General features: G+C 38.1%; 1 protein-coding gene across 1 annotated transcript in view; it reads right to left on the bottom strand.

Annotated features, from left to right (window-relative positions):
- The window catches only part of LOC128845543 (sodium channel protein type 1 subunit alpha), a 177,588-nt gene that overhangs the window by 49,864 nt on the left and 113,736 nt on the right, over positions 1-13,988 (bottom strand). Inside the window, exons 18-20 of the mRNA XM_054044345.1 lie at positions 7,455-7,572; positions 2,561-2,715; positions 239-412 (exon numbers count right to left, since the gene is read on the bottom strand). Coding sequence (XP_053900320.1) covers positions 239-412; positions 2,561-2,715; positions 7,455-7,572 — 447 coding nt within the window. The remainder of the gene's footprint in view (positions 1-238; positions 413-2,560; positions 2,716-7,454; positions 7,573-13,988) is intronic.

The raw sequence follows: 13,988 nt of genomic DNA, 5'->3' as shown, positions 1-13,988 counted from the left end.
CACACATGCACTGATAGTGGAATATATCTGGACAGCATTTGAAGAACTACAGGATTCTGGTCAAATCTTGAGTTCCTATGTGACTTTTAAAGAATTTTTGCTTACAATACCTTGCTTATTAAATATAAATTATTTTGGCATGGCTAATATCAAGAGTATAAATATTACGTTAATGAGTTCTATAAAAAGAAGGCAGTAAAAGAAATATAAAAGAATACTTAGAAAATAGATCACATACATCAACAATTAGGAAGTCCAGCCAGCACCAAGCATTAGTGAAGTATGTTTGATAGCCATATGCCACCCACTTGAGCAGCATTTCCAGAATGAAGATGTAAGTGAAAACCTTGTCAGCATATTCCAGCATGGTCTTGATAGTCTTGCGCTGCTCTATATATATGTCTTCAAAAGCCTAAAAACAAAAATATTCAAATGTGTTTAGTGTTCAGTAATGTTATAGTGTGTAGTTTAGGTTGCAAAGACAAAGAAAATAAAAAAACTGAAATATTCGCTCCCTAAATACAAAGTCGGGGGGCCTGAGCTTTCTCCTACTTTTCTTTCTCAGATAAAAAACAGGGTTGTGTACTGTATTTGTCCATAGGTAAATCATATAGAATGCAGCCTATTAGGTTTTATTCTTATCTGTTGATTGATTTATCTATGGTATTTATATGTTTACTATAGTGATTACTATAGTCTCTGATTGCTTCACGATCATTAATGAATTTATCTTCACAATATCCTTATGAGGTAAGGAAGTACTATTATCTACTATCCCCATTTTCCAGATGGGGAAACTAAGACACAAAAAGACTAGAGGCTAGTTTTTAAAAGATATTTAGCACGTAGTGGGTTTTTCAAAAGCATTATGAGCACCTATCGCTCATGGGTGTTAGGCAAGCCTGGATTCTAGGATCCTGCAAGGTAGAAGGGTCCCAGAGCTCGGGCTGCAGCCTGAGTCTGGAAGTCTACACAGCAATGAAACAGCCCCACAGCCTGAGCCCCGCACGCCTGAGTCAACTTGCACGGATCAGGCACAGGTGTCTAGTTGCTATGTAGACATACCTTAAGTGACTTGGCCACAGTCACAAAGAAAGTTGTGGCAGAACAAGAAATTCAACCCAGATCTCCTAAGTCTGACTAGCACCCTACCCACTGGATCATCTTCTGAAAATAAATAACTTAGGTGGTTTGTGAGTGATTCATAGTTCTGCAAGTTTCACAAGCATAAGGTGACAGTACTATGTGAAATTATGTGAATTTTTTCCAAACATGGTGGTGGAAATTCATCTTAGCCAGTCATCTTGCCAACATGTCCTTCTCTTGCGAGTTCTTCCCAGTGACCTCCTTTCTCCATTCATTAGGAGACTGATCCAAAGCTCACTGAAGTAAATAGGAGCCTTTTTATTGACTTCAATGTGCTTTGAATCAAGTCCTAGAGGTAAAAATACCGATTTTTTATATCATGTTCAGTATAAAATTGTTTATTAAATTGTTATATTGGTATTAAATAAAACACAAGCTGGATGGTATTTATGGGCTTTAGTTCATGCCAGACAAAAGCCTTGGATTTTGTTTTATTTGAAACCAACATAACAAATAACATGCTTTAGAGAACTGTATCTAAATGACTGGCCAAAGACATTGCAAAGCATGACTGCTTAGACTCCTCAAATGAATATGGATCCAGATTTGGTTTTACAGAAGTTCAGCTTTTCTGCCCCCCTTCCTTATGAGGAGCATTCAGGATATTTTTATGGCATTTTTGTGGTGTGCTTCTTTTATTGCTACTATTTTATATTAATGACATTTTCTCTTTATTTTGTTCTCACTTATTTGGTAAGTTTTACAAGGTGTTTGGTAGTTTGTATTTTTAGAGACATTCCTGTGGCTATTCAGTCTACATGAGTGGGAGTCTATGATTCCTTTGGAGAAAAAAGCACTCATGAGAATTCTTGTTCTTAGAAGACAGTAATTAGAAAAGATCCACATTGACTGATATCACCACAGTATTAAGATGTATGTATGTGGGAGGAGTAAGGGGGCTGTTTAAACTGTACAGGCTAGCTTGGATTTTCCAAGAAGAGCAGGGAGTTGCACTGACTTTGTACCACCTGGAGGCAGATTTTCTGCAATGACATCCCTGAGTTATACTGGTAGATGCTGATACAAACTGGGGGTGAAGCAAGCCCAAATAAATCATACATTAATTATGTTTCTCTTTTTCCATATATTGCACTATGTTTGCAACTCGATGGTCCCCCAAGCCACCTGTCTCAGTAATACCTCCTTGAATCCCCTAGTCCAATCACTGAATGATGACTGTGCCTATGTGGCTATGCTGTGGAAAGAGGACTCCTTTTGCCCCCTTTTCACATTCAAAGCATTAACACTAGCATTAACTAGCATTCAAAGCATTAACATTTGGCCCTTACTGTTTAAAGATAACATATTTGTTTTTTTATCTGCAGGGGAAAATATGCTAAAAACTGTGTTTGATAAACCACATTTTAAAATATTTTCCCACAGAAACATTACACTTATTTCAGGTGTCACTCACCAGAGCACCACTACTAAGGAGAATCATAAAGACAATGAAAGTCTCAAACCAGTTGTGTTCAACTATCTTGAAGCAGGTTTTCCTAAGATTCCACCATTGTTTTCCTCTCCCCTCTTCTAGGCTGACTTGACAGCACTTGAACCTTCGTACACAGCCTGTAAAGCAACATACATTTTGAGAAGGCAAAATAGAAAAGTGATGCTTAAAGAGATAATATCTGATTATTTCTTTGACTAGTGGTACAGCAATTATATTTCCATGTACTTTATGGCTATAAGAAAATCTAAACTCTGAGAAATATACTTTCAAAGCCCATTTTTCAAGCAGTAAAATCAAATGTGGTTAATAAGACAATTGGTATTTAAAATCAAATGAAAGAATGGGAAAGTATTTCTACTTTGCTGAGAGCTAACTATGCTCAGTACTACACAAACAGATGAAGACATGGTCCCTCCCACAAAGAATTTAGAAGCCAAATTAAATACAATTAGTACAAATATACAGTCAAACTTCAAGCAGGTTTATATTTTTTAGTGCACTTATGTGTGGACATAAGTTATTGTAATACATTATTTACATTCCAGTAGCACCTAGATGTTCTAGTGAGGATCAGGCACAAATGTAAGACATGATCCATGCCCTGAAGAGCTCACAACGTGGTCTGGGGAGTTAATTCTGATAAGGTACTGGAGAAAGTTCAATTTAAGGAAGGACTGAAAGAAGAGAGGGATGATGAGCAGCTTACAAGAAGAAGGGGGGAGTTCCAGGTATATGAGATGGCATGGAAGAAGTTACAGTGATGAAAGTGGAAGAAAGATAAAAATGGTACTTTCATATGTTGCCTTAAGAGACCTTTACATAGTGGGAGGAGGATTAGGAGGAAATTAAAGCAAAGATGTAGACTTGTCATCTTCAAGGCACTGAACAAATCTGTCACTGCCTTGAAGATGACAAGTCTGAATTGGAAAAAAAAGCAGAGAGAAAGCCAGTAAAAGGAGTGGAAGAGGATAGTCAGAGAGGTGGAACAGAATGTATTTTGAGCACAATCTAGTAAGACTAGCTAGGATACAGAGAGGCCAAAGAAAAGTTTGCAGTAGTTGAGGTAAGAAATTAGCAGGGAATAGATAAGGATTTTAGTGGTGCTGATGAAAAGAAAAAAAAAGATTGATTTTAGAGATTCTGTAAAGAAGGAAATGACAGCTTTCCTGAATCAAGGCCATAACAACTTTCATCCTCTGGTCTCCAAATCAAGACTATGGTTTCTGCAGTTTGTAAGAAAAGATTTGAAAACAGATTATTGATGGTAAAATCCTGTACAAACCCACCACATTTCAATTCTGAATTCAGGAACTGAATTTCTATTTTTCTTTTAAAAAAATCCATGAAAAGTTCTTATTCTTAAATCAGATAATAACTGTATACTTGTGGTGTTGATTGCAAATGATCCAAATCAAAAATTCCTACTCCCTCAAATGGAGCGTAGGGAGGATGGAGGTTTATCTCCTCTTTGCCATAACTTTAAAAAAAACTCTTAACTAAAATTCATAAACAGAATTCAGAAATGCATCATTAATTCCATACATGTGCAATATGATTCAAGATTACCGAGTTAGGGCCAGATTCTGCCACCTTAAGCATGCTAAGAGATACTTTACTACATGAGAAGTTTCACTGAAATCAATGTTACCGATTCCAATAAGGTACTATTACAGTGTGCATAAGGGTAGAAGGTTGGGCCCCTAATTTGGCCAAATAATCATAAAATCAGCAAGTTGCCAGAAAAATAAAAATCTACAAACTTCCAGCAATATCTGCACAATGATTTATTCAACAAATTAATTATATTTGGCAGTTTCACCCAATTTGTATATGTCACAAAGTTGCCTTTCAATTTGGCAGTATTGCTACCTCTCTCCCGAAGAGAGGCCATTGACTGGGATAAGCAGGAAATTACAAGTTAGGAATGAAGTACAGAATAAGAGCTATGTCACTAAATCTTGCATATCAACTATTTGCCCTGGGTTAAGTAGACCCTGTTAGTCCCTCATTCTCACAAGCATTAAACTCACTCACACATTTTAAAAGTTGAATGAAGTGTTTAAAATGTGTTCACAATCCTTATAGTTCTATGTATGTTCTTAGAAAAGTATGTTTTACAGGGAAAACACTCATCAGTTGTGAAAAAAATCCTTTTACAGTGCAGTTAATCTCCTGTAACATACTGTGATAACATCTTTTTTGTTTTTTTTCTCTTGTACATCACTTCATCTGAGAGGAATGTTACTTAATACTTCAAGCAGAAAAAAAGAAAATGGATTGCTTTGCAGGCATTTTGCATGACTAGCTACTTCTTGTCAAAGATACAATGAACAGCAACTGAAAAACCTTTGTAAGCATTATCTTTTATTCTAGGAGAGCTCATAAGGTCAACGTAATCATCAAATATAAAATGCATTAGGTTATGTATCTAAGATTATGTGTATCTATGAAATGTAACTGTACCATCTAGAAAATTATCTTAATTAATTTATTTTACCAGTTTTGATGAAGATTAGCATAGACAGTTTTATTTAAAGGTGGGAATGAATATATTTTGTGGGTAACCCATAGGTGTGAAAATCAAAAATAAGGGTAGAAGGTCTAGTCTAAACAGTGCCACTAATTTGCTATGTGATCTTGTATAAGTAATTTACTTTTAGATTTTCAAAAGTGACTTCTGTATTATGGGTGCCCAACTTTAGACAGCTATGGCCTTATTCTCAGTGCTGTTGAGCACATGCAACTCCCACTGAGTTTCCAGATTTTCTCCTCTTATTCATTAATCTTTCTGGCCTGGAAATTTTACAATTGACAGCTTTTAAAACTAAAATGGGCCAAATGATGACACGGATAGGTACAACTCAACTGACTGTAATGGAGTTGCATCCCCTTATGTGAGTGTTGATTTTTACCCAGTAATCACACAATGGGCTGAACCAGAATGCACTAAATGGATTCCATTAATCTTCACTCATCTGGTGATCCAAAACCTTTTAGCAACTTTGAGGGCACACAAAAAATAGGATTCCTCAGGAAGTATCAGAGTTCCCCTCCATGGTGGACCAGTCTGTGGTGAACTGGTGCAAGAATGGTTGTCCTCTACTCAGTGCCAATAACAACTTAGGGTAATGTGTCCCGTCAGTGATGCAACTTTTGTAGTCACTGAGATATGAGCTAGTCACTGATTTTCCACCTTTGGCAAGAGTTCTTTGCAGTTATGATGCATTTTCGCCTAGAAGCTTACTCTAAATTGGAGCAGAGTGCCAAGAAGTAAAGGAATCCTGGTGAAATCAGGTTGAAGAGAAAAGCTTATCACTATGCATAAACTGATGGCACCTCTTGCCTGGGACCCAGTTTTCTCACAAGGAAAGAGTTTAATGGTGAATTTGTATTTAAGGGTCTATATCCTATTGTGGCCTCTTTTTGACCTGAGTGGCTTGTCAAATTTCAGAACCTGGGGGATGTTCCAGTTGGAAGCAGAAATAGTGTCTGGTATTCTTTCTGATGCAATCTTGTTTATTTATAAGGAACATACAAAGGCTTTTTTCTCCGAATGCTGAAGGAACCAATAACAAAAGGAGTAGTTTCTTAGTTTATAGCTCGTTAGCCAAGAGATCCAAAAGGCTCTCTCTCTCTAGTCTTACAGGCTATTGCTTGGCTTTCTTGATTTCTGTCTCTTCCTCCGTCTTTTCTTGTCTGTTCTCAGGTTGTGTGTGTTCTCTCTCTCCTGCCCCTTCTCCACCCCTAATCACAATACTCAGCAGAATCCTCCACCCATATGGTGCTAGCTTCTGGGCAGAGTCTCTTAAGCCTTGTTTTAGGTGCATCCCCTTAACTGTCTCTTACAATTATCTTAAATGAAGACTGTTTCACACATCAGTTTGAACAAAGTTTTGACTCTGCCCCTAACAAGATTGCACCCAGTTCATAACACTATTTATTTCATGGCCCATAAAGTGTTCAGTGGAGTTGAGCATGAAAGGCCAATGAGTGGAATGGACTGTTTTTTCTGCCAGGTAGCAAGTGAAGAGAATTTCTTCTCCTTTTGACAATTTGTTTAAATAAAGGCTTGGCCAGCATTTAAACCAAGATGGAGTTTTGTGGAGTTTTTATTTACCAGTGACTGAGTAGCTGTTATTGATACACTAAGGTTATGTTTACACTACAGACCTTACAGCAGCACAGCTGTACCGCTGCAGCTGTGCCACTGTAAGGTCTCCTGTGTAGGTGGGAGAGTTCTCCCGACAGTATAATTAAACCACCCCCAACAAGTGGTGGTAGCTATGTCAGCAGAAGAGCGTATCCCGCTGACACAGCGCTGTCCACACCAGCACTTTCGTCAGTGAAACTTTTGTCGGTCGGGGTGGTTTTTTTCACAACCCTGACCGACAAAAGTTTTACTGACAAAAGTGCTAGTGTAGACAAAACCTTATTCAGCTTTGTAATTGTCTCTGAGAGCTAGCTATGAAAAGTGCTTAATGAGTGCTAAGTGTTATTATTACCTAATTAGGACAGTTTCCAATTTTTAAATACTACACTAGTTGGAGCTAATTCAGAACCCTCAGAAAAATAAACAGATTTCTTCTGTTTTTGGGAATAATGGCAATTTGCTTATATGATATAATTGTCCCCAATTCTTTGTTATCTGAAAATCATTATAAAGCCACATCAGCAGTATTATCTTCAGTGTATATTATGTACTGAACATACCATTGCTAAAATTCATGATTATTTAGTGTTAAAGTTTGACAATATAGCAAATATTTCAAGCCATAAATATTATTAGACAGTGTAAGTAAATATTTCATTTTACTTGATATTTTTAACAGTACAGATTATATTTTGCTTCACTCGCCTTCTGTAAAACAGGCCTCTGGCTCAGTAGCTTCTTCGGGTTCAGCTTCATGTTGCTCTTCTTCAGGATGTCCAATATCAACTGTGCTACCTTCAGATGAGCTGGACAAATTTAGCTTCTGTTAAATAAAAAAACCCCACAAAGATTTAATCACCGTATTAAAGGTAAATATTAATGCTCACATACTTAGCAAAAATTAATAGTATGTGTCTACTCTTTTACGTTTTTGAATGTTTTAGTGCTCAATTTAGGTAAGTAATTGATACATTTGTGCTCATTTTAGCTGCCACTTCAGTACTCTATGTGTCCTTTTAATATAAAGTTAAACCAGGCATTTTATTAATTATTACTATTGTTTCTGGAAAGCATTATAGAAACATAGGCCTATATTCCTGGGCCTGAGTGAACTATGGTTTTAAATTGAGTTTGGTTGTTAGCATGAGTGATGGGCCCAAAGCACATGATCAAAAAGAAGGAGATCATGAGAAAGAAGGATTGTTTGTATTAAATTTGTAGTGTCCCTTGAAATACCAGCATTATTTTCTTTAAGGTTTGGGCTGAAGTAATACTAATAAAGAAAACATGGTTTAATGGGGTCCAGGCAGAATAAATAATTGGTTAGATAGGTTTGTTTAATTTATGATAAAGAAATTAGTCCAGTAGTTAGTTAGGACTGCTTGTTTTAACTGGGGCAGAGAACTGGGTTTAGCCCTCATCCAGCTTTAGCTAAGGTCTGATAACCTGCCATGACATCACTTGTTTATTATAGTGTATAAAGGGCAAGTTTTTTGGAGTTTCTTTGTCAGAGCTGTTCCTTACCCTTCCGGAATTACACCATAATATGACAGTATCTCCTGAGCCTGATTTTGTTGTGGGTATTTGGCCAATGCTTATAACTGTATTAAGTCTAGAATATAAAGTATAAGTGTGTATATGCTTGTATTTTGGATGTAATCAATATCAAGTGGCCTTTAACTAATAAAGGAATATTAGTGGGTAGCTGAGATGTGGTAAACATTAGTAAACTTTTTAGGGAAATTATTTCCAATAGGCATCATCAAGACTTAGTTAAGGAAATTAATGGTACACATACACACACAAACACACTCTGGTGTGTACGCTGCTGTACTGCTAACCAGTGCAGGCATATAAGAAGTATTTGAATAACAGCACTATGCAAAAGGTTTGTAACCAACTGGTTTTATGTTTCATTGAACAATGAACCCAAAGCTTGCTTATATTTGTAAACTTGAGGACCAAGCACAGGTTGAAAGTTAAGAAGTTCTGAGGAGTTTTACCACTGACATCTTGTATGACTTTGGGGAAGTCACTTCAGCTGAAATTTTAATATTTGGGTGCCCATTTGGGGACACTGTAAAGGACCAGATTTTCACAAGTGGTAAGCAGCTACTCTTTGAAAAACAAGCTTTTCAGGATTCGCTCGGAAATCATAAGGGCTTGAAGCAATTTTGAAAAAAAGACAAAAAGCTGAGATTCTGGAGCAATATCCACAGCTGCAGCATTGTGGAATACATTGAATTCTGGGTATAACAGATGCTTAGTGTAGAAAATTAAGATGGAAAAGAGAAAACAGTTCATGTGAAATATGTAGTATGCATCATTCTGTCATAAAGTAGTTGCAATTAACAAGAGTAAATTCTCAGACAAGAGAAGCAACTTTTAATGAAAACATGAAATGAACTGAAAGACACGATACAAATTATGACATCTACAAGCATAGACCAGACTTGGATGAAGAATATAATATTATGATAGCATTTTAGTTGACAAACAATCCTGTCATGTTTCACCTGCTAGGGGAACTCAGTAGTCTAACCCAATCTTCTGAGATATGAAAAACACCAAGTTTTGTTTGATGATAATTGTGAAAGTTTACCTATTATAGAGGAGGAACTAACATGTAATAAAACTGCATGCTGTGTATGATATGTTAATGCTATAAATGAAATAGCAACATTTTGAAATTGAAAAAAGTAATGATGAAGATTTACACACATGCCTAACCTTCTAATCTGACATGGTGTGAGTAGTCCTATTGATTTCAATGGAAAGACTCACAGGGCATGAAGTTAAATATGTGTTTAAATCTTTAAAGTATCATGGCCTTCGCTTTTATATATTAAATGCTCATTTCAAGAGATGAGATGTGACATCTGTTGCTATACTTCCAACTACTGGTGAAGAAAAATGTTTGAGGACAGCATTATTGATCTATTTCTGTATTTGGTTGACATTTGCAGCTGATAGAGGTATTTGCAATGCTCTTAATTTTTTAAACTTTTTTCTAAATTTTATTTGGATTCATAAAAGTAGAAAACACCTAATTAAAGAGACTGAAACTTCTTTATTGTTCTTCACTATATGGGACTACCTGCTTAGTAAAATACAATTCAATATGAGCAATCGTTGAAGCTCACCTCTAGCTTGGTCAATGAAAAAAGACTAATCAATTTTACTTTTTTATGTAGTTAGTTTCTAGTTACCGTCACTTCCTAGCATTATAAATAGTCTTGGAAGGATTAGACTTGTATTGGTAAATGTCAGTAAACATTGATTTCACTGTACACACACAAACCGATGGAAAAATATTTCCATTGATAAATAACCAAAAATTACAAATAGGCAAAAAAAGAAAAATCATAGAATCATAGAAATTTAGGGCTGGAAATCACCTTGATAAATCATCAAGTCCAGCCCCCTTCACATGGCAGGAGCAAGTAAACCTAGATCATCACTGACAGATGTTTGTCCAACTTGTTTTTAAAAGCTTCCAATGAAGGGGATTTCCACAACCTACCTTGAAAGCCTATTCCAGAGCTTAACTATCCTTATCGTTAGAAAGTTTTTCTTAATATCTAATGTAAACCTCCCTGGCTGCAGATTAATCCCACTGCTTCTTGTCCTACCTTCAGTGAACCTGGAGAAAAATTGATCTGCGACGTCTTTATAACAGTCCTTAACATGTTGAAAAACTTATCAGATCCTCCTTCAGTCTTCTTTTCTCAAGACTAAACATTCCCAGTTTTTTCAGCCTTTCCTCATACGTCAGTTTTTCTAAACCTTTTATTATTTTTGTTGCTCTCCTCTGGACTCTTTCCAATTTGTCCACATCCTTTCTAAATTATGGTGCCCAGAATTGGACACAGTACTCCAAGCTGGGACCTCACCACTGCTGAGTAAAGCAGGACAATTACCTGCTGTGTCTTACATATAACACTTTTGTTACTACATCCCAGAATCATTCTAGCCTTTTTTGCAGCTGCATCACACTGATGACTCATATGCAGTTTTTGGTCCACTATAACCCCCAAATCCTTTTCAGCAGTTCCATCACCTAGACAATTATACCCCATTTTGTAGTTGTGCATTTAACTTTTCCTTCCTAAGTGAAGTACTTTTCACTTGTCTTTATTGAATTTCATCTTATTAAATTCAGAACAATTCTCCGATTTGTCAAGGTCCTTTTGAATTTTAAACTTGCCTTCCAAAGTGCTTGCAACCCATCCCAGCTTGGTGTTATCTGCAAATTTTATAAGCATATCTCTCCTCCATTAACTAAGTCATTAATGAAGATATTGAATATTACCAGACCAGGACTGAGCCCTGCGGGACATCACTAGATACGCTCTCCCAATTTAACAGCAAACCATTGATAACTACTCTTTCAGTACAGTCTTTCAATCAGTTGTGCACCCACCTTGTAGTAAATTCATCTCGACCACATTTCCCTAGTTTGCTTATGAGAACGTCACGTGGAACTGTGTCAAAAGCCTTATTAAAATCAAGGTTTATCATATCTACTGCTTCCTCCCTATCCATTAGGTCAGTAATCCTATCAAAAAAGAAAATCAAGTTGGTTTGGCATGGATTTGTTCATGACAAATCCATGCTGACTATTCCTTATAACCCTATTGTCCTACAGATGCTTACAAATTGATCGTTTAATAATTTGCTCCGGTATCTTGAAGTTAGACTGACCTGTCTATAATTCCCTGGGTCGTTGTCGTCCTCCTTTTTACAAAATGCTGCTTGAAAACTTAGAGTCAAAACTCAGTGATTTAAACTGCTGAATTAGGCTTGTTACAAATGGACTAGTGAATGAATAGTAAAACCAGGTCTGATTTGTTGATTTGAGGATATTTACTTTATATATTTTAACAAATGATGATAATTTGTGTTTTAATGGTTTATAAATCTTTAACTCTTTGAATCTCAAATCTGCTGTTATTAAATAATTGTTATTGTTTGACCTCCTCATAATTTCCTGCAACAATGAAAATTTAAATTAATAAAAATTGGAAAAATGCTTAAAAATAAACATTGATATTATTGACTGAAATTATTTAAAAAAATAGAATTCTGTCAAGTTAAAGTATAAAGAGAGCAAAGGACAGCTTGCTTTAGCCAAAGATGGGGGAAAAAGATAAATGAACAGTCCTTAACTTAATTCTAGTGAGTAGCAGTATAGGCCTTCTTTATAGGAAAAGTAATACATTTCCAGGTTTCTCCTTGCTTTCTTCCCCCACCTTGGAAGCCAATTTGTCATGTCTACTCATTGTCACGCCAAAGAGTTCCCTTCCTGTCATGTACCAATCTTCCTCTTCTGTCTCTGTTCACCCACCCGAATAATTAACCTTTTTCCCTGATGTCCACCCAAAGATCCCACTAATTTTCCATTCAGGAGATTCCCTGTCTCACAGTTTCCCATTGTTTCTCTCCCAAATCTTACTTTTTTATCCCTCCAAAGTTCCTCTTCAATCCCCAGTATCTCCACCTTCCCCCAGGCTCCTCCTCACCTAGGTCCCACTTTCCTCAGTTGTACTCCCCTAGGTTTACCTCTTCATAGCCAGCCCCATCTCCCCTCTCCTCCCTATCCTTCCCGTTGGCTGTCACTCCCCATGCTAAGTGGCACCAGTCCCCCACATAGATGTCGTCCCTCCACACAGTCATTTATCTTGTGCCTGTCTCCACCAAAAATGGTCTTCCCCCTTGTGTGCGACTCCCTCTCATAGCTGTCTGCTTCCCACAAAGGGGAAGGAAAAAATGGTGTTGCTCCTTCCTGGCCCCACGCCCCTCCTGCTGTGCAGAGCCTCAGAGTTGGTATGGGGAAGGGAAAGGATCCAGAGCTGGAGGCAGCAGGAGTCACAGCTGCTGTCTCCTGTCTGCTCAGCAGTAGAACATGTGCCCCTGGCTGGAAGGAGACTGACACTGCCTCTGCCTCTGTCTATTGAACCTATTGGCTAAAGCACACTTTAAATTCTTCTGCCTAAAACAAAGAATCCAAGATTTCCAACACCAAGAAGGAACTTGACATTAATCTCATTGATCCCCTGCATAGTTCTAGGGGGTATCCAATATTTGAGACACTCTAAAAGCCAGAAACCATTGATAAGGCATAGACCACCACTTTTAGCTACAGGCGTATGGAGATAAAGGTAACTTTAATTGCAGGGTGGCACAGAAAGAAAAACTTGATATCCAGAAAACTCTGGATCCACCCCAGAGCTCACATTCTTGAGAGGGGAAAGAAAGTGGATGCAAAAGTATCGTTCAGTCATGCTGGCAAGCAGGGCTGGCTCTACTGTTTTTGCCGCCTGAAGCAGCGTGCCGAATTGCCACCGTGGACGGTGGGGGCAGTCCGTGCACCGGAAGACAGAAGCCGCCGAATTGCCCCCCTGGGCAGCTGGACATAGAAGCTGCCGCCGAATTGCCACCGCCGCAGAAACGTGCGTGCCGCCCTAACGGCACATGGACTGGCCCCGCCATCCGCGGCGGCAATTCGGTGCCCTGTTTGGGGTGACAAAAACACACGGACTGCCGCCCCTTGCAGATTGCCGCCCCAAGCACCTGCTTGGAAGGCTGGTGCCTGGAGCTGGCCCTGCTGACAAGGAGGGAAGCCCCTTTATACATGACGACGCAAAGTTCTGTGCCCTGTTGCCTCCTTATGTCAGTTCTCACAAAGTGAAAATTTAGCACCACAATTCAATATTATTCCTGCATCATACACATCCCTCAGCAGCACTTCCTGGGAGGTAGCTTCCCTTCATCTTGTATAAGAGGAAAGTTAATGCAATTGTGATGTGTCAGCAAACATGAACTGCTCTGAGAGACTTGCCAAAAAAGGAACCATAGGATCCTGGAATGTGAGGCCATGCATTCAAGGAAATGCTGCTGAAATACCAGGAAATGCCCTGAGCTGTTTAGACATTAAGGCACTGAATTCCTGTAGGCACCTCTGTTCATCTTACAGTGCAAAGCAACCAGAAGGGCACTGGTTGGAAAAATGTGTCTTTGAGGTACCAACACACCAGAAAAACCTGTGTGCTGGGACATCAGTGTTCCATTAGCAAAACCCTCAAACTGGCCTACAGTGCCCCAGAGGGCCAAAATCTTTAAATTGGGGGAGTTTCCTGAATGACTTTCACCGGAGGCACAAGATCCAGGAGTGAGAATCCTGCACAGATGATATCTTTAGAAAATGTAATTTATTTTCCTTTTCTGGGATAGATCCTG

The sequence above is a fragment of the Malaclemys terrapin genome, chromosome 11 (assembly GCF_027887155.1).
Source record: "Malaclemys terrapin pileata isolate rMalTer1 chromosome 11, rMalTer1.hap1, whole genome shotgun sequence".
Classification (NCBI taxonomy): domain Eukaryota; kingdom Metazoa; phylum Chordata; order Testudines; family Emydidae; genus Malaclemys; species Malaclemys terrapin.
Note: the sequence above shows the minus strand (reverse complement) of the source record. Positions and strands in the feature narration are given on the sequence as shown.